Source organism: Gobio gobio (assembly GCF_949357685.1).
Source record: "Gobio gobio genome assembly, chromosome: 15".
NCBI lineage: Eukaryota > Metazoa > Chordata > Actinopteri > Cypriniformes > Gobionidae > Gobio > Gobio gobio.
The window spans coordinates 19,170,028-19,192,012 of record NC_137108.1 but is presented as its reverse complement, the minus strand read 5'-3'; the positions used below and the strand labels follow the sequence as shown (position 1 = coordinate 19,192,012).

The window sequence follows — 21,985 nt, the reverse complement described above, 5'->3', positions numbered from 1 at the left end:
AAGGTAAAAATGTTCCATACAATCTCTTTATATAAGTCCATAAACTTGACCAATAAAAGATGTTTAGAATTTGTTTTGGACCGCTACCCATCTATAGAAAATAATTGCAGCATTGGTAAATGTATGCATCTGTAGTTTAAATGCATTTTGAATATAGAACTAATTCAATTAGTAACTAGAGCGATTTTAAAGAGCCTGCACAATGCCCTCAATATAAAATGCAAAAATGTCTACATTTGTGGAATGACCATGCAAATGTTGAAGTGAAACAGCACAACTTAAAGGAATAATGTGACAGCAGAAGTATGTGGAAGCAAAAACACGTAGTGTTTGGACGTTATTCAAAGAAGCTTTGCTATTGGTGAGTAAACACTTTTCAGAAGCTGACTGCCTTTGATCTGTAAATCTGTGGTTGTTATTTCCAGTATATAGAGGACAAATTAAACCGTTCAACACTGTTAGGAGCAGTTTCAGCCACATGTGATGCTGTCATGATAGCAAACAATGAATATTAATTTCTAAATTTCCTCCTTGATAATTTCAAAGTTCATTTTGAAATTAAGCTTTTAAATGACGCAATCTGACGTCTTTGTGAATAGCAGGTTCTCACACACTCTAAAGCCCTCTGAGAAAACACATCTTGGGTTTTACTATATAAGGACAAGACTTTCTAGAGCAAACCGATCTATGCCATGATGTAAGAAACGGTAATTGTCTGACAAATCTGCTGACAGCTGCCTAGAGAAACGTATGGTGTGTGTGATGCATATCTTTCTATAAAACCCTGTTTTGACTAATTTCTATAGAGAAATCATCTGTGGAATTGAACATTTTGACTGAAACTGAGCTCCAGTGTCCCACTGCTGAGTTTCATGGAACTTTGACCACTGCACTGAACCGAACCGCTTCAATTCTTATTAATCACACATTTTGCATATAATTCTGAATAAAATGTGCTCGTGTCAGCAGATTTGTCTGTCTTTTTACATATTCAATAGAATTCAAATATAATACATTTTGTTATCATATTAACACATTGAATTCCCAAATTAATGTAGAAGCAACACAAATCAATCGAATGGCAATGTAATGTTTAAAGGCACAGTACTACCAATAATACCTTAAACTGATTTTTCAAATTTTGAGGACAAAATCAATTACAGCCATTCAACTATCCAACTCACTTTAATATCAGAAACATTTTCAATATACTGCAAACTGCGAATGATCAAACCACTATTTTTGTTTAACAAAAAACCCAACAACAATTACAGTATACATAATCAATAACAATGGCTACAACAATCAGCCTAAAAAACATAAACCCATTATAATAAAAGCCTCGTATATATACACCCACATTAAAAAAAAAAATCTTTTCAATTATTTATTTTAGTTTTTAAAATTAAAAACGACTAAAAACTAGTCCACAGCTTAGTAATAATGGAAACTTATAGTCACTCAATCTGGCATATTTAATAAAATTCATGTGGAAAAGACATTTAACAATTGCTGAAGTACGTTCAAATGAAATCTCTGGGACAAATCTGGGCATTATTGGGTTAAAAATTATTTGGTTACACTTTATTTCAAGGTGTCCGTGTTACAGTGTAATTATACATTTAATTACTGCATAATAATAATAAACTACATATACTTACTAAGATTAGGGTATGGTTTAGGTTAGTTGCATGTATTATGCACATATTATAGTAATTACTACAGTAAATACATGTTACGTGTAACAAAGACACTAAAATAAAGTGTTACCAAAATTGTTTTTAATTCAATTTACAAAATTTTAATTAAAGATAGAAAAATGGATTGCAATATTTTAGAGTACGTGCACTTACACACTGTAAAAAAAATATTGTTGGTTTAACTTAAAAAAGTAAGTAACCTGGTTGCCTTAAAATGTTGAGTTCATTGAAATTAAAAATTTGAGTTAATACAATGAAAGAAATTGGTTTTATAAACTCAATATTATTGTATCTGAACCACGTAAATTAAAAAATTATGTGATAAATTTAGCATGTTTCACTGCATTATTACAAATAAAACACACAATTATGCAATATGCTCTAAATCTTTGAATAATATTTAAATAAAGGGTGATGATTCCCAAAAATGTTCAGTGTATTAACCCAAATTTTTGATTTCAATGAACTCAAAATTTTAAGGCAACCAGGTAACTTACTTTTAAAATATTTTTTTACAGTGCAGTTACACTATAATATACACTGTAAAAATGTTATGATCAATGAGTTATGACAGCATTTTTACATTGCTGTAAGTCATCAAAATAAGTTAAGCAATATTCCATTTTTTTTTTAAGTTATACAAGATTCAACTTTTTTTTTTAAGTGTAAGGTAACTACATGGGTTATGGTTAGGTTTAGGTGTAGGTTCAGGGTTAGTATAGTTTTTACCCAGTTATTGCAATTACTATATATGTACATGGGGAACAGATCTCCTGGTTACATACATGTACTTACCGTAGTAATAAAAGTAAATTATGCATAATTACATGCAACTAACCCTCAACCAAACCCTAATCCTACCCTAATTACATGTAATTAATTCATATTACTCAATACTTAAATAAATATATAATTACACTGTAACAAAGACACCTTAAAATAAAGTGTAACCATAAAGAGTTACCAAAAAATTTATAAAAAAATTACTCAGGATATTAATTTTCAAGAGAGTAAAGGATTGAGACTGAATCTGGAGGACGACGGTGTCTGTGTTTACGGGAAAGTAATGACTGATGGGGTCAGTGGGGAAGGAATATGTAATATCTCAGTCACGATCCTGCCACCAAGCATAATCAGTGTTAATATGTTCCATCCTCTGCGCTATCTGCATGCATATAATATTCCCACTCGTGACAGTCTCTTTTTTCCACATCAGGGGCTCACTAGGTCTTCCCCAGCTGTCCTGTTATTCAAATCAGCTGTATCAGCCACATACAGTAAGTAGGAAAGACCCCATCACTCTCTCATATCGCCCCCTCTGATCTGAAGAAAGTGAACGCTGCCATCCGCATGCTCTGTATTGAGCACGTTGACCCCGGTTGATATTTGGACGTTTTCGTGTGAAATGGGGGCTCATGGGCAAAGAACGGCATGAGAACAAGATGCACAAAGGAAGGAAACGATGAGAATCTGAGCTTGAAAGCGTTTGAAGATCTGTGGTTATCCTCCCATACCTCACCTCATGAAGGCATACCTACATTCTACTTTTTCCATGGATTTACATATTCAATAGCCAGCTTACTATTTCCACCTGGCTGAAAGCTCTTAACATCACTGATCTGGTGTACAGCGGCCTCAAAATGCCAAATGTATAGATAGATGTCAAGATATTAAGAATAAGGTTTTACAAAATGGGGTTACACTTTATTTTAAGGTGTCTTTGTTACATTGTACATTTAAGTAATATTAAGTAATTAGGCTATAGGGTTTGGTTTAGGGTTATTTGCATCTAAGTATGCTTAATTTATAGTTTTTACTATAGTAACTAGTTAACAATGACACTGTAAAATAAAATGTTACCCAAAATGGTCACACTTTATGTCATCAACTACTATGTGTACATGTTCATAAAACATTTTTAGGTACAATATTGTGTTGATGTTGTATTGTAAAACACTTTTGCTGCTGTTGAGGTGGACTATGGGTAAAGTTAGGGACAGGATTGGTAGTCTGGTTATGCTGGGTTTGTTTCAACCTGTTTTATACAGACAAAACCAACGGTTGGGTTTGTCAATTTTTGACCCAAACATGGGTTGAAATTTGTTTTAGTCAAATATAGAAAAACCCAACTGTTCGGTTTAAAAACTTAATTTAAAAATAATGTAAACCAATGGTTGGTTAATTGACACAAACAAAGGTTGAAACAACCCAGCATTGTTTTTTAGTGTAGTAGATAAAGTCACTAAATACAATGCTGCTAAAAAATGAAAAGCAAACATATTTGGACACTTTGTGCTTGTCAAATGTTAGTGGAACATGTATTGTCAATGTGATCTACACCTGTTGTTACTGTACTAGAACACCTGTGAAAACACATTCGCTAAAAACTGTGAGATCCTTTGGTTAAAAAAAAAAAAAAAAGGAAGTTAGTTCTGGGAAAAGCATAATTTATTTACAGAAGTCCCTTAGTTTGATACTTTGTATCTTGCTCATTGAAATTCAGTTAATTCCTTTGGTTACACTTTATTTTAATGTGTCTTTTTTACACTGTTACTAAGTACTGAGTAATATTAAGTAACTACATTTACTTACTATAGTGTTAGGTTTTGGTTTAGGGTTAGTTGCATGTAATTATGCATGATTTATAGTTATTACTAACTACATGTAACATATGTAACACCGACACTGTAAAATAAAGTGTTACCATTCTTTTTATGTGTCCCAGTGTTTCCAAATACTTTTTGGGGCCACTTTGGAGAAAGAAAGGCAAATTGAGAGAGCCGTACTTTGCATACTAAAAACGCGGACTATAAAAGGAACTGCTACTTGCTTGTGACAGATAGGAGGAGTGAAAAACAAAGCAAAAATGGGAGGGGAGAGATTGAGTCAGCCACAGACTCTTTTCTTCATCAAAACAACTCCAGCCCCCATATTCATATCACTACAGTCTCTCTGTCTTTACTGGAAGTGGTGCTGTTTTAGAATATGCTGATCGCACATCCGCATATCAACGGCTGAATCAAATGCATTCCAAAGCTCAGGTCTGATACTGGGCTGACATAACAGAAAGCAGCACTAACACAACCACATAAACAAATAATGATGCCATGGTGCAGGCTAAAATTACACATGGCATTTGTTTTTTACCCACTGTTTGAGTTTGGGTTAGTGTCAATATCAGAAATGCATGACTGATTCAATGGTGACATATTGAGAAATAAGCTGTTAATTAGTAAGTTTGGTAACACTTATTTTACAGTGTCTTTGTTACACGTTACATGTACTTACTCCAGTAATAACAGCAATATAAGATGCATGATTACATGCAACTAACCCTCAACCAAACCCTAACCCATGTAAGTTCATGTTGTTAATTGATATAACTCAGTACTTAAAAGTGTAATTACACTGTAACAAAGACAACTTAAAATAAAGTGTAACTGTACATTTTAACTTAGTGCTGTCATATTGATTAATTGCATAAAATCTATAAAGGCAGCAAGTGAGCATTTTGTCCTCAAAGTTGATGTGTTAGAAGCAGGAAAAATGGACAAACGTGAGGTTTTTAGCGAGTTTGACAAGTGACAAATTGTGATGGCTAGACGACTGGGTCAAAGCATCTCCAAAACTGCAGCTCTTGTGGGGTGTTCCCGGATTGCAGTGGTCAGTATCTATCAAAAGTGGTCCAAGGAAGGAACAGTGATGAACCGGCGACAGGGTCATGGGCGGCCAAGGCTCATTGATGCACGTGGGGAGCGAAGGCTGGCCTGTGTGATCCGATCAAACAGACGAGCTACTGTAGCTCAAATTGCTCAAGAAGTTAATGCTGGTTCTGATAGAAAGGTGTCAGAATACACAGTGCATCGCAGTTTGTTGTGTATGGGGCTGCATAGCCGCAGACCAGTCAGGGTGCCCATGCTGACCCCTGTCCACCACCGAAAGCTCCAACAGTGGGCACATGAGCAACAGAACTGGACCACGGAGCAATGGAAGAAGGTGGCCTGGTCTGATGAATCATGTTTTCTTTTACATCACGTGGATGGCCGGGAGCATGTGCGCTGCTTACCTGAGGCAGTGTGATGTTTTGGGCAATGTTCTGCTGGGAAACCTTGGGTGCTAACATCCATGTGGATGTTACGTTGACAAGTACCACCTACCTAAGCATTCTTGCAGACCATGTACACCCTTTCATGGAAACGGTATTCCCTGGTGGCTGTGACCTCTTTCAGCAGGATAATGCGCCCTGCCACAAAGAAAAAATGGTTCAGGAATGGTTTGAGGAGCACAACAACGAGTTTGAGGTGTTGACTTGGCCTCCATATTCCCCAGATCTCAAACCAATCGAGCATCTGTGGGATGTGCTGAACAAACAAGTCCAATCCATGGAGGCCCCACCTTACAACTTACAGGACTTAAAGGATCTGCTGCTAACATCTTGGTGCCAGATACCACAGCACACCTTCAGGGGTCTAGTGGAGTCCATGCCTCGACGGGTCAGGGCTGTTTTGGCAGCAAAAGGGGAACCAACACAATATTAGGATATAATGTTATGCCTGATTGGTGTATATACAGTATATATATATATATATATATATATATATATATATATATATATATATATATATATATATATATATATATATATATATATATATATATATATATATATACAGGGAGTGCAGAATTATTAGGCACGTTGATTTTCTGATCATATTTTTTTTTCCAGGCACATTTGACCAATTCCAAACCACAGTAATCCTAATAACTACTATTGATTTAGTATTTAATAATGTATAAGTGATATATAATTGTTCATGAAGGCTGGAAATGAAAATCACCTTATATTCAGGTGTGCAGAATTATTAGGCATGTTTTCTTTTACAGATAAATTGAGCCAAAAAAGAGATTTAACTCAGACTGAAAAGTCAAAAAGTATTAAATGCCCATGAGAAGGATGCAATACTAATGCAATACTAGACATTGCAGTTAAGGCATGACCATTGGACAGTGAAATGCTCGTTGGGTCAGCAGGGTCAGACAAAAACATGTGGCGGAGAAAAGACACCTGTTAACTGCAAAAGAATTAAGAATTAAGGTGAAGAATTAAGGGTGAAACCATCAGGAACCCTTTAGTCTCCAGCGCCACCATTTTCCAAAGCTGCAACCTACCTGGAGTCTCCAGAAGTGCAAGGTGTCAGGATCTCAGAGACTTCAGTTAGGTAAAGAATCCTAAAAAATGACCCCCACTAAATAAGAATCATAAGCTGAAGTGTTGTAAAATACATGAAGCCTGCTTTTTTATAGGCTTTATGGGTTTTATAGGTTGAGAATGACTCTTGAAGGACCAGCACCACATCCTCTAGTACCACTGTTTGAAGAATTCATCTTCCAGAATCTGGCAGTACGTTTTGGGAGTTCATTTTAGTCCATCCTGAAGTCCGTTTTGCAGAGATGGACTAAAAATGAACTCCCAAAACGTACTGCCAGATTCTGGAAGATGAATTCTTCAAACAGTGGTAGAGGATGTGGTGCTGGTCCTTCAAGAGTCACTCTCAACCTATCTGTCCATAAAGCCTATAAAAAAACCTTCTTCATGTATTTTACAACACTTCAGCTTATGATTCTTATCTAGTGGGGGTCATTTTTTAGGATTCTTTACCTAACTGAAGTCTCTGAGATCCTGACACCTTGCACTTCTGGAGACTCCAGGTAGGTTGCAGCTTTGGAAAATGGTGGTGCTGGAGACTAAAGGGTTCCTGATGGTTTCACCCTTAATTCTTCACCTTAATTCCTAATTCTTTTGCAGTTAACAGGTGTCTTTTCTTCACCACCTGTTTTTGTCAGATCCTGCTGACCCAACGAGCATTTCACTGTCCAATGGTCATGCCTTAACTGCAATGTCTAGTATTGCATTAGTATTGCATCCTTCTCATGGGCATTTAATACTTTTTGACTTTTCAGTCTGAGTTAAATCTCTTTTTTGGCTCAATTTATCTGTACAAGAAAACATGCCTAATAATTCTGCACACCTGAATATAAGGTGTTTTTCATTTCCAGCCTTCATGAACAATTATATATCACGTATACATTATTAAATACTAAATCAATAGTAGTTATTAGGATTACTGTGGTTTGGAATTGGTCAAATGTGCCTGGAAAAAAAATATGATCAGAAAATCAACGTGCCTAATAATTCTGCACTTCCTGTATATATATATCAGTGATGTAAAATTGATTAACCCCATCTAAAATGAATATTTGTGTTTACATAATTTATGTGTGTATACTGTGTATAATTATTATGTATATATAAATACACACACATTCATGCATATATTTAAGAAATATCTGCATGTACACTCACCTAAAGGATTATTAGGTACACCATACTAATACTGTGTTTGACCCCCTTTCGCCTTCAGAACTGCCTTAATTCTACGTGGCATTGATTCAACAAGGTGCTAAAAGCATTCTTTAGAAATGTTGGACCATATTGATAGGATAGCATCTTGCAGTTGATGGAGATTTGTGGGATGCACATCCAGGGCACAAAGCTCCCGTTCCACCACATCCCAAAGATGCTCTATTGGGTTGAGATCTGGTGACTGTGGGGGCCATTTTAGTACAGTGAACTCATTGTCATGTTCAAGAAACCAATTTGAAATGATTCGAGCTTTGTGACATGGTGCATTATCCTGCTGGGAGTAGCCATCAGAGGATGGGTACATGGTGGTCATAAAGGGATGGACGTGGTCAGAAACAACGCTCAGGTAGGCCATGGCATTTAAACGATGCCCACAATTGGCACTAAGGGGCCTAAAGTGTGCCAAGAAAACATCCCCCACACCATTACACCACCACCACCAGCCTGCACAGTGGTAACAAGGCATGATGGATCCATGTTCTCATTCTGTTTACGCCAAATTCTGACTCTACCATCTGAATGCCTCAAAAGAAATCAAGACTCATCAGACCAGGCAACATTTTTCCAGTCTTCAACTGTCAAATTTTGGTGAGCTCGTGCAAATTGTAGCCTCTTTTTCCTATTTGTAGTGGAGATGAGTGGTACCCGGTGGGGTCTTCTGCTGCTGTAGCCCATCCGCCTCAAGGTTGTGCGTGTTGTGGCTTCACAAATGCTTTGCTGCATACCTCAGTTGTAACGAGTGGTTATTTCAGTCAAAGTTGCTCTTCTATCAGCTTGAATCAGTCGGCCCATTCTCCTCTGACCTCTTGCATCAACAAGGCATTTTCGCCCACAGGACTGCCGCATACTGGATGTTTTTCCCTTTTCACACCATTCTTTGTAAACCCTAGAAATGGTTGTGCGTGAAAATCCCAGTTACTGAGCAGATTGTGAAATACTCAGACCGGCCCGTCTGGCACCAACCACCATGCCACGCTCAAAATTGCTTAAATCACCTTTCTTTCCCATTCTGACATTCAGTTTGGAGTTCAGGAGATTGTCTTGACCAGGACCACAGCCCTAAATGCATTGAAGCAACTGCCATGTGATTGGTTGATTAGATAATTGCATTAAAGAGAAATTGAACAGGTGTTCCTAATAATCCTTTAGGTGAGTGTGTTTGCTGTATATATATTTATATAATTTCTATTATATATAATATAATTCATGCCTTATATATATATATATATATATATATATATATATATATATATATATATATATATATATATATATATATATATATATATATATATATATATATATATATATATATATATATATATATATATATATATATATATATATATATATACTGTATCCCTACCCTAGTATATATTTTGAACATATGATATTATTTAATATTTAATATTGCACAATTAACTGAAATTGGTTTGTGCATGCTTTGCATCATCCATGAACCTGCCAAGATTTTCTAGCATGCAAAGAAAAAATGCATAAATTGATACATTATTTGTATGTTATTTATCTATTCATGCTGTCTTTTCATGAAATAAATATTATGGCAATTACAGAAAACATTTTATAATAAAAGAGGGAAGATGACAATTGTGAAAATCTGCAAATAAAATTATATTGTCAAATAATAATAATAATAATATTAATATATTCATATTCTGTAAAGCTGCTTTGATAACAATATATACAAAACAATACTATATGTATGTGAATCAGTACACACACACTCCAATTATTTATAAATAGATACATTCTTGCCTGTGTACATTTTCCATATTACTTTTTTGTTTTGTTTTGTTTTATATAAATGTGTTTCCATTCTTTGAAGCGAGTGACATACTTTCAAATAAACTTTTTCACGTGTTGAGAGAGAATTCAAGATAGACCTGGTGAATCCGTGGGAGAACGAAACCTCAAGTGTTGCCTCTCCCGCATTCTATTACTCTCTCAGTGTCTTTCTTTCTCTCTTTTTCCAAAGTACGTCAGTCAGACCGCACATCAACAGTTTCACACATGCATCTTCAGAAGTCATGTGATGTTGAGAGACAGCGAAGAAGAGGAACTACCTACAACCAGCAACTCCTCCCAACCACATGAACCCACGCAAACACCCACAGAAGTATATATTCAAGAACAAAGACCGGAGCCGGCAGACATTAGCTGAGAAAGAGGATTAAACACGTGAAGGTTTCGCGTTTTCTTTTTTGGAAAGTAACAAGAAGAAGGTTAAGATGACACCGTTTATGATTGTTCTGGGGTTAGCGCTGGTTTTTGAAGGTGAGCTGTCATGATATGACATGATGTGAATCACCTTGTTTTAAATTCTTCCTTCTTGTCGATTTATATGTTCAATCTTTCTGTGTTGTGCAGGTGCTCAGTGTCGGGAACGTGAAGTGTTGGTGGCTGAAGGTTCTGTAGCAGTGATGCCATGTGTGGACGAGTCCTCTGCGCTCTCATATCCTACTGCAGTCTACTGGAGCCGGAGAGTTGGAGAGTAAGAACATTTCATCATTTCTTCAATCCACCCATACATGCATCCATAAACACATCTATGAAAGCATATGAGCATGACCGTTTTAAAGTCTCACTCTCTTTTCTCATTCCCTAGTGTTCTGAAGACAGTTTGGCGGCGAGAGAAGAGCGGGTTAGAGTTTCGTCCGGTTAGAGACCCACCACGTGCGAACTGCCCCGTTCCCAACTTTGGAAAGGCCGATTACAGCCTTCACATCGCTGGAACGACATATGAAGACGGAGGAGAGTACTTCTGTGAGGTTGAGGGAAAGACTCGGATGGTGAAAGTCATCGTGCTCAGGGTTATAAGAGGTAAGAAGACACAAACAGCCAAGAATTTGCCACTTCTTTTTTTGATAAGCCTTTGGAAATAGCCTTATCGGTAAGATCTTCTCTTTCTTCACAGCATCATTTTCTCCAGCAATTGTGGTTGAGGGATCAAGAACAGAGGCAAAGTGCGATGTTAGTCCCGGGCCATCATATAAAAGAGTTAACTGGAAACGAAACGGCCAATTTATAAGCAGAAGCATCCTCTCTAGCGTGTCTCAAAGAGATGCAGGGACCTGGAGCTGTCAGGTTCCACACAATGGTGTGGTAGTAGAGGCAACCGCATCCCTACAGGTCAATGGTGAGTGTTCGTTTTAAACACCGGCTTCTTCTAGAAATAACTTCTGCAGCAGTCAATAATTCTCCTTCTCTGTTCCCTTTCAAGGAATCGCCACCCCTCAGGACGACTCTTCGGTGGTGTATGCCGCTGTGGGCTCCTCCGTCTCCTTGCCCTGCCTGTTTACTGATGGTCTAATCCCAAACACTGTGATCTGGAACAGAACCTCCTCAACGATACACCCTCCTCGTCCTCTCCCTAAATCTTTCGACTGGGCTCTTGGGTCCACAGCATCAGCCACTATACAGGGAGTTGAGGATGGAGATGAAGGGATGTATACGTGCTCAGGAAGGATGAAGGGATTGAATGGAGAGGGAATTAAAGTACAAAGAAGGATGGAGCTAGTTGTTGCTCGAGGTGAGTGGAATAATGCATCACTTAGAGAATGCTTAGAATGAGAGTAGTTTGTCAGCTGAACCTTTTGTTAAACTTTTATCAACGTGGCTTTATAAAAAGAGACAAAAGGCCTATATGCATAAAGATACATGAAAAAAATCGATATTCTATTAATTTAATATAAATATTAAAATAAAATAATTCTCATTTTTAATATAATAAATTTTTAATACAAATAATATATACAAATATAAAGAATATGAATAGAATATATTATTTTATTATTTTAGAATATATTATGTTAAACTTTTATTACCTTACTAACCTACACGGGAGGGAATAATAATTATTATTTGTATATATATATATATATATATATATATATATATAATCAATATTTTAACAACTGTTAATTTTTATATTACGTTATATATTAAAAATAACACATTGAAATAATTATCTTTTTTTAATATAATACATTTTAATAAAAATAAATACATCTAAAAAATATATATAGAATATATATGAAATATATATACAAATTTTTTAACAGCTGTTCATTTTTCATAATATAACATTTTAATGTGTTATTTTAATGTTATATATATTAAAAATAACATTCAAATAATTGTCATTTTTAATATAATGCATTTTAATTTAAAAATATATATATAAATAAATATTATATAAATTATATTATTTAATAAATTCTATATAAATCTTATATTAGATTTTTTAATAAGCCTTTGATTATCAAAGTGTGCTTAATCTCCTCATAACTTCTGATCTGTGGATTTCTGAATTTGCTGAATGCTGATTTTTTTCCCCTCCTCTGGTTTCTGTGTAGTTTTGAGCTCCTCAGCCTCCAGTGGTAACGGACCCGTGACCCTGACCTGCCATCTCAGCAACTCCGAACAGATCACTTCCTACGAATGGCTCCGTGTAACTTATGGGCCGAACGACACTCAAACGGTGACCTCTGTTCAAAAGGCAAAGAGCTTCAGGATTCAACAAGTGACTGAGAAAGATGCTGGGGAATGGGTGTGTCGCTACGGGAATCAAGAAGTTCTGGGGAACGTGACTTATCATCTTCACATCATGGGTAGGTAGAGCAGGAAAGGAAATGATCTTTGCAATTAATAAAAGCATCATCCTTTTATTTATTAAGCCCTACATTTTCCTTGATTCTCTGTTTTGTTCATTTCTACAGGTGCTGTAAGGGGCGAAAAGTCCAGTTCTGGCAATAAAACTGCTATGGTGATGGGATTAGGATTTTTGTTCTTTGTGGTATTCCTGGTTTTGTTCCAGATGTACAGAAACTATCGCAGGGTACGTTTCAGTCTCCTCTATCAAGTCTTTATTTAATAATGCAATTCATGCTCACTTATTTATGCAGTACACCGAGTCTTTCAGTGGAGCTCTTTAAAACAGATTGTAATTATTTAAATCTCATATTCATCCTCCTTACAGAAGAAGATGATCATGCTTTACCCAGCGATGGAAACCATCGTCCATCAGGCCACCACTGAACGAGAGCAGAGACAAAGGAGCAAGGCAAAAATGGCCGAGCCTTGTGTTGGAGAACCGAGATTAGTGTGTGTGTAAATTTGTGTTTTTCATAGAAATTTTGTAAGTGCCTGTGTGTTACACTATGTTAATGTGTGTGCTTTGAATGCAGACAATTGTAGCAGTCCATTTAAACTGTAAATAATAAATATACTACCGACATATAAATGTAAACATTCTGTATAAACTAAAATGAGTTTAAATGCAAATATATTTTCAAATATAAATGTAAAATATATGTAAATAAAGCAATAAACCACTTTATTTCACATGTTTTAATTTAATCATTTTTTTGTGAACAGCAGTTATTAACAGGTTTCCTAAATGTGGTTTCTTAAAATTGCTATACAAGGAGAAAAAAAGAAAACATTCTGTACACAGTTACATTTCAGTAAATATAATTATAACTATACAGTAGACACAAAGTTAATCATTTTGTTCATAAAAAATGTGAAGGCTGTACATAGGGTAAGTGTGTTAGGGCATAGATGACAAAAAATAAATCTCATCTCAGCATGTTTGATGAATGGCAAAGCTATTTTTAATTTGGTCATATCATCTAAATATCAACATTTGTGTGATTTAGTCAGCCGGAAAGTCTTGAGGTAAATGTATCAAATTTTGTGTCTCTGGAAAATAGATCTCTGGGACACTGTATAGTGTTGAACACCAAAGTTTGTTTTGTATATCTGTTAATGAGTGATTTGTAGACACATTCATGTTTTTAGATTTGTGGAATAAAAGTTATTTTGAAGTTAAAAGATCATCCTGCACATACTAAACTTATCTAAATATGTTACAATTTTATGCACATCGTCTTAAGGGGGCTTCTTCCACGATGTTACCCGACATAAAAATCAAATATAGGCCTATTTGACTATTATAGTCATGCTACAACACAGCGGAACCATTATTATATATTACATTTCTGCAAACACTTTTCACACAATTCACAAGTTAAGTACACTATTGCCTACCAAGCTACACCTCACTGCATTCTGTGTCATCTTGCCGCTCTGATCGTTTCGTCTCTGACCTGCGGAGCTCATTTGTGGTCAGAATGTGGTCAGAATCAAACCAGTCTTCATCATCAAAGTCCTTAAAACCGAAAACCTCCTCATCGTCAAAACACCAGCCTGGCCAGTCTACACTGACGCCCTCCAGGACATTGCTGCCACAGGGAAGAGAACAGGTTTAATGGTCTTCGAAAAAGTAATGGTTATTGTTCATTTCCCTGGTAAAGTGTCATTTTTGGAAACAAAAAAACCAAACAAAAAATCATAAAAAAAGAGTAATAGGCAATATATTTAATATATACTGAGGTAAAAAAAATGTATGAATATATTTCATTACTATCAACTCTTTGCCCGCCATTGACAGAATTTTCCGGTTTTCCGTGTTCTCACTTTTATACGATAGGGGACGCTATTATGCATCTTCTGGAGAGCTGGGCACAACCCAACACTTTTCGACTTTCCTAGTTTGTGTAAATTCACTGGGGTTCAGAGTATTCTCCCCCCACATTAATTTCCCACATGTCTAGTACAAGTATGTGGTTTTGTTTCTTGATTTACCCCAAAAGAATGGTGTAAAGTGAAATGTGACAACATGCCCCCATAGGTGGGGTACATTGTAACATGTGAGGGGCACATTGTAACATGACCAAATGACAGCTTAAAATGTCATCTGCTCTAATAAAATAAAAAATAAAAATATGCAAGACACTAAAATATTTTGTCAATAAAATAAAATTATTAACTTTTTCCATATAAAACAATGGCAATTTTCAACAAAACACACCGCAAAACACAGCTATACAGCATAGTTCAAAACATAATAATAATTAAGAATTTCTGAACATTTTTCTGATGGTTTCTCAATAGAATTCATGAAAGTATAGAATATAATAATATAGTTCTAATAGGGGCTCATTGTAACAGTGTGACAACATGCCCCACCTGCACAACTGGGATTTAAACCTGATTCATGTCTTCTGCTGGTTAGATCATCATTAAAGAACTATCTCAACTGTTAAAAAACCGGTATAAGATTAAAATTATATCAGATTTGTCTCATTTTAAATAAATACAACAAACAGAGATGAAAAATTTACTATATGGTTAAATAAATGTTCAGTGATTTCTTCCAAATAGTTTTTAATTTTGGCGCAATTTTATCTCTATAGTGTTGATAACACAATGCTGGCATGTGTGGAAGGTTTTAAACCATGTGTGTTACAACTAACCCAGTGTTAGGTTGTGCCCTGCGCTCCCTTACAGAATCTCCTGATCAAAACACAGGAAAAAAAAAAAGAAAAAGGAACAGAAACAAGTGATAAAAGCATTGCTTATGCACATTGTAGTCTTGGGGGGAAAAAACCCTGCTGCGATTTTCTCAGCTTTTTTTTCAAAATGTAGCTTTTATTAATGAAACTTACCAACAAAAAAAAAAATGCACAAAGCTAGAATAAAACGTTTGTTGTTGCTGTTGTTGTTTAAAAACAGAAAAACATTCCTTTTTTTGATATATTGCATGTTCAGATATTCATGAAATGTTTGTGAAAATGACCAAAAACGCTGGCGGTGGCTGGCAAATAAAATAAAAAACGCTGGCAGGGAAAGAGTTAAAAAAAAACATTATTATAGGCTATATAACGTTATATAATATAGTTTTTTTTTTTATCTTTACAGAATTTTAAAATAAATTAATATTTTGACACGCTATAACGCTTATCAGATTTTAAAATAGTGTTTATTCAAATGTAGAAATGTCGTTAATATGTTTAATGATTTTTTGGTAACACTTTAAAATATGGTTTCCTTTGTTAACTTTAACTAACATGAACAAAACATAAAAAAAAAATCTTTGTTAATGTTAGTTTAAAAAAAATGCAGTTGTTCATTGTTTGTTCATGTCAGTTCACAGTGCATTAATTAATGGTAACAAATACAAATTTTGATTTTAGTATTAGTAAATGTTGACATTAACATTAACAGAGATTAATACATTTTGAAGAAATGCAGTTCATTATTAGTTTATGTTAACTAATGAAACCTTATTGCAAAGTGTTACCATTAAAAAAAAAAAACATTTTAACATTAGACCCTGATGAGGGGCCCACAGACCCCTAATTGAAAGAGCACAAAGTACATTCAAATAGTTATAAATGTCATGAAACCTAATTCATGTGTTTCATATATATGAATGTACTGTACATTAAGTGCAATATCATTGTATTTTGTGTAATTCTGTTTTCAGGGGAAAGCCTGACTCCTATTGGTCCTTATGAAGAACTAACTGTACTATTATGAGAACTAAAGATGTAACATACACTATATTGCCTAAAGTTTTGGGACACCTGCCTCGAACTTTAATGACATCCCATTCTTTATCCGTAGGGTTTAAAATGGAGTTGGCACACCCTTTGCAGCCATAACAGCTTCAACTCTTCTGGGAAGAGTGAAATATTTAGTAGTGAGGAAATTTCCCAAATGGACTTATTGCACAGGTGGCAACCTATCACGGTACCACGCTTGTTGTGTATATGGCAATATACACTGATTCACTGGGCTGCTGAGAGCGACCCATTCTTTCACAAATGTTTGTAGAAGCGTCTGCATGCCTAGTGCTTGAATTTATACACCTGTGGCCATGGAAGTGATTGGAACACCTGAATTCAATGATTTGGAGGGGTGTCCCAATACTATTGGCAATATTGTGTACTTCAATAACATTTTAGAACAATGATGTGGTAGAAATGTCTTACAATTTCCAGCAATGGTTTGAATATAATAACTTAGAGAGAATTTTATGAAACAGTACACAGATGAATTGTGTGTGGGCAGAGAGAAGAAATAACGCACATGAAACTGTCAAGTTCCGCAGAGCAGTGAAGCCTCTCTACAGTCATATCTAACAAATGGAACAAATACACTTAAAATGAAAATGATTGATTTTCCACTGGGCAGTAAAGGTTATTTCTGGGTTTAATTTATAAGAAAAAAATACTGATATCTTAAGAAAAAGATTACACATGCAATAACACATTCAAAGTAGTGTTTTAAACTTAGTGCTGCAACAGATGCTGTAAGACTTTATAGGAGTCATAACATATCATATATTTATGCATATATGTATCCTATAGTTTGCATATTATTTCTTCCTTGAGGTTTGTTGGTAAAGGTTTTATTTTATTTTACCAATTTCATTCATTTCTCAATATTATCAACCCCCTCTTTTGCAGCTGTGCTTACTTTCTATGTAAATTAAAAAATATTAAACAAATGATAAATTATTCTATTACAAATTACAAATATTAATTTAATCAGAACAATTTGCAATAAACTGAAAATGATGTGATTGTCCCTCATGTAAATAACTTTTTCCATGTAATGTAAATTAAATAGTATTAAAATACAAAAGCTACTTCTTTGAAATTGCATGCTGATCACCATTTATCCACTTAAAACAACAACATACAGGCCTGGTTTCACAGACAGGGCTTAGATTAATCCAGGATTAGACCTTATAGTTCAATTAGGACATTGAAGTAGCTTTTATAAACGTGCCTTAGAAAATTACACTACTGATGTGCATCTTGAGACAAAACAATGGCACTGACATATTTTAGGATTTTCTCAGTGCAAGTTGTGCTCAGTTAAAGGAACACGCCGACTTTTTGGGACTTTATCTTATTCCCCATATCCCCCAGAGTTTGATAAATCCATACATACCATTCTCATCTCCGTGCGTGCCATAACTCTGTCTGACGCACCCACCGCTAGCCTAGCTTAGCACAAAGACTGGAGGTAAATGGCTCCAGCTAGCCTACTGCTCAATAAGTGACAAAATAACGCCAACATTTTCCTATTTACATGTTGTGATGTGGATAGTTACATCGTGTACTAAGACCGACGGAAAATTAAAAGTTGTGATTTTCTAGACCAATATGACTAGGAACTATACTATCATTCCTGCATAATGATCAAGGAATTTTACTGCCATACCATGAGTGCAGTGGAGCAATGATATTATGCAGCACCTGAAAATAGGCTAACTTCCATCAATATAACCAACATGTAACAGACTTCATTGTGATTTATCTTATCATTTGTTTTTTTGTGTACATTTTTGACGTTTCTCTGCGTTTAAATAGGTTTAAGGTCTGCATTATCTGTCTTAATAAGTAGGGACTTTTATTTTGACGGATGTTGTAGTCTACGGAAAGATAGCGAGAGCTCGCGGTTCATCGGAGTGGTTAGGCAGATTTAAAGTTTGCAGTTTGTTAAGCACCCCCCGGAAAGGCATAAGGTGTGTATGTTCTTGTTTACTGTCATCTGTAATGAGTATTTTTGTGTATTTCGCTGTATGTTAATGATAATGCTATGAAGAGAGAGAGTTTGTGTACGAGGTGTTAATGCGCAGTTCTTTGCTTTATTTGTTCAGCTCTTACAGTGATTTTTTGGAGATCAAACTTTACTCCATGAAACATCAGTAAAGTCTGGCCATCATTCGGACAGGGTCCGCTACACAACGTGACAACCTGCTTGCACAGAGAGCGCTGGGGATAATTATCAGGTGCTGCATAATATCACTGCTTGATCATTACACAGGAATGAGAGTATAGTTCCTAGCCATATCAGCCTAGAAAATCGCAACTTTTCATTTTCCATCGGTCTTCGTACACGATGTAACTATACACATCACAACATGTAAATAGGAAAATGTTGGCGTTATTGTGTCACTTATTGAGCAGTAGGCTAGCTGGAGCCGTTTACCTCCAGTGTTTGTGCTAAGCTAGGCTAGCAGTGAGTGTGTCAGACAGAGTTATGGCACGCACGGAGATGAGAATGGTATGTATGGACTTATCTAACTCTGGGGGATACGGTGAATAAGCTAAAGTCCCAAAAAGTTGGCGTGTTCCTTTAAAACATCTCAAACATGCATTTTAGTCTGGGACTAGCGTAAAGCCTTGTCTGTGAAACCCGGGAGATGCGGTTTTAGGTTGGGATTTGAATGAAATAAGTTGCCTGTGCCTCTTCAAAAATGTTTGCATGACACGTCACCATCTGATGTTTTCATAGTACTACAAACTTTTCTCTCAGAAGATCAAGAACAATGTGATTCGTCATTAAAAACAGTTCATCATTGTAGATTGCTATCTTTAGCAGTAGTGATGCATGTGGACTCACCTCTCTTTCTCATCCTCACTTCCATCCACGTTTCCCTCTATCCATCCATGTGCAGAAATCTTACTGGATCTTGCTGATTTCTCTCCTTCTGCCTCTCTCTCTCCCTCACTGGCCGATGGTGATGGAGAGGCGGAGACAGCAGGAGAATCGTTTAGAGAAAAAGTCTTCTCTTTAGTCTTTCTCACTCTTTTCCCCCTCTTTTCCCGTTCCTTAGCCCTCTGCAGCAGGTCCTGGAGCGGAGAAGGTTGAAGCTGGTTGTCCGGTGACGGGCTGCGTCTGTGAGAACTTTGAGTGGAGCTGATCTCCGGGATGGAGGCGCTCCTCTGTGTCTTTAGTTTGATTTTCGTTTGACGCTTCCCATCAGGTCTCTGCTCAGGTTCAGAGAGCGTCTCAGGATCTGGTGATGATTGCTTTTCAGGAACATTCCATAACGTTTCATGGTTGTTTTTTAGGGATCCCAGCTTTAGCACTCTGTGCGAATCCTGGGGTTTAATGCAAGGGTTGGATGTTTTTCTCTGGTTCCCATTGGAGTTTGTATTGGGAGGAAGCTCAAATCCCTTCGCAGCTTTCTTGGAACTATCAGCACATGGTTGCAAATTATTCGGCTGCATCTTCCGTAAGCGAGGAGACTTCATGTTCCTGATGAACCTCCCTGATTCTGTGAGGATCCCACTATCATCTTCTGGTTGGCTGTGCAAAGAGTTCCTCCCGGTTTCTTGAGAGTCATCATATGGATCCAGATGTGGTTTCCCCGTTTCTACACTTTCCCTATATGTTGGTGTGGTTATTGGAGCCTTGTTGGATGAAGAAGTGCTTGGCATGGATTGACTAGAAGTGCCATTTTTCTCCACTTGACCACCTGGCAACAATGAGTGACCGTTTCTCAGAAGTAAGTCCTGTTGTGTAATTTCATTAGCGTTTGCTTGTTGTCCATGATTCCATGTAACTCGCCTTTCTGTTATTTTCACAAAAGAGGTGTCTTCCTCTTCCGACTGCCTGTTTCTCCCTTCTTTCGTTTTAAATCCAGCTGAATCAGTCTTTCCCACAACTTTTTCATGGGCTAATTTGCTCTGATCATTCCGATGACTAACCAGTGGAGAGTTTTTATCCTCTGCCGGCTGTTGAACTTTACTTTGCTCCACGTCTGTCTCCACGTCTGTCTCAGACCTATTACTATGAAAACTAAATCTGTTCTCACACTCACCACAGTCAAAATCACTATGAGATCTGTCACTGTCCGACTGGCCACCAGGATCCTCTGCGACTTTGTCAGCCAGTTCATTCTGAATGGGAGGTCTCTCGGATCCAACTAACTCTGTCTTACTTGCGGTCTTCAGGTTGGTCTCATTTCTCCTTAAAGTCTCTAATGTTGCCTAAGAATATCAACAAAAACCAGTTTATATTTACAAACTATTCAACTATATTTGACTTTCTGATTCAGTATTTTACTCACAATCTTAAATACTGCACAAGTGTATTATGGTATATAAAAGGCATGTTCCATGAAACACTTTAGTGTTGCAAATCTCATGTTTTCTCACGTACATGCAGCGTAACATAAGCATTACCTGTTTACCACATTATACCGCACCCCTATTTAACGCATGATTTTCCCCAAGTAATTTTTTTTGGTATGTCATCCGCATTCTTTTAAAGCATGGAGTGAATAGAAGTAAATAATAGAATTAAAATGTTCTTAATTTCAACACAAATGATAATGTTGACTGCAGACCCACTACTTTCAGCTATAAACTAGAATAAACTATCAAACAAATATTCTTCTTTAGTTTAGGTTAATATAAATGTAACAATAACTACAAATGAAATAAAATATATCTCAAACCAACTATAGCTCCTACAGAGCGACAGCTTAATTTAGGCTAAAATTGCAACCCTATTGCTTTGAACCCTGTTACAGATTCTTGTGTAGATTATTATTTTATTTTTAAGGTGCACTATGTACTTTTTTGGTCAAAATCAACAATTTAAATTAGTCAATTATTGAGTCCAAACTCAGATAACGACTCATTGTGGAATGTGCCTATCTTTGTTATACTGTAGATAGGTTCATCATTGCAACTTTGGCCCCGCCCACTGGCGTGTTAGTGAGATGACGAGGAGAGAAGAGTGATACAGGATCACTGGACTAAGAATGTGGTTATTTATTTTCAACTATGTGAATGTCTCAGTTGAGCATTATTTATTTGTATTCGGTACATGTCACTGTGGATTCTTTGGTAAATCAGACGCAATTTCGGCACAGGCTTTATGATATGGACTCGACAGTAATGCGACGACATGTAAGTGACCATGTTAATTCTAATGCTAAAAGCTATTTTTAGAAACCTCCTAGGAACTTTTGTAATAAACACAAAACCTCATAAAATAAATGGAAAATAAAAATCATAAATCTCATATAAATTAGTTTGAGCAACTCCTGAGGTCGACGATCAGCATTTTCCGAATTTGTTCAAAAGATAAAAATGACTTCATATTTTAAGACACTTCATTCATGGAAAGTGCCAAAAGTAGAAAGTTTATACATATAAATAACAAATGGCAGTTTTTTTCAGGG

The 21,985-nt window shown here is 36.1% G+C and overlaps 3 protein-coding genes across 9 annotated transcripts in view; 2 read left to right on the top strand and 1 right to left on the bottom strand.

Annotated features, from left to right (window-relative positions):
• The window catches only part of gtf3c6 (general transcription factor IIIC, polypeptide 6, alpha), a 1,355,101-nt gene that overhangs the window by 1,165,782 nt on the left and 167,334 nt on the right, over positions 1 to 21,985 (top strand). The gene's annotated exons all lie outside the window — the stretch shown is intronic.
• On the top strand, positions 10,152 to 13,975 carry lag3 (lymphocyte activating 3). The gene is made up of 8 exons (XM_079837518.1): positions 10,152 to 10,419; positions 10,513 to 10,636; positions 10,751 to 10,965; positions 11,060 to 11,281; positions 11,366 to 11,674; positions 12,501 to 12,755; positions 12,864 to 12,982; positions 13,124 to 13,975. The coding sequence occupies exons 1-8, from the start codon at positions 10,374 to 10,376 to the stop codon at positions 13,256 to 13,258; spliced, it is 1,425 nt and encodes a 474-aa protein (XP_079693644.1). The 5' UTR covers positions 10,152 to 10,373; the 3' UTR covers positions 13,259 to 13,975.
• The window catches only part of plekhg6 (pleckstrin homology domain containing, family G (with RhoGef domain) member 6), a 29,198-nt gene continuing 20,699 nt past the window's right edge, over positions 13,487 to 21,985 (bottom strand). For 3 of the 7 annotated variants that reach the window (XM_079837464.1, XM_079837463.1, XM_079837465.1), the window contains 3 exons: positions 19,411 to 20,783; positions 17,083 to 17,131; positions 13,487 to 14,390 (listed from right to left, as the gene is read on the bottom strand). In XM_079837464.1, coding sequence (XP_079693590.1) covers positions 17,092 to 17,131; positions 19,411 to 20,783 — 1,413 coding nt within the window. In that variant the 3' untranslated portion in view covers positions 13,487 to 14,390; positions 17,083 to 17,091. Of the gene's footprint in view, positions 14,391 to 17,082; positions 17,153 to 19,410; positions 20,784 to 21,985 lie in introns of all 7 variants that reach the window. The other 4 variants (XM_079837459.1, XM_079837461.1, XM_079837460.1 and 1 more) reach the window with 2 other exon arrangements.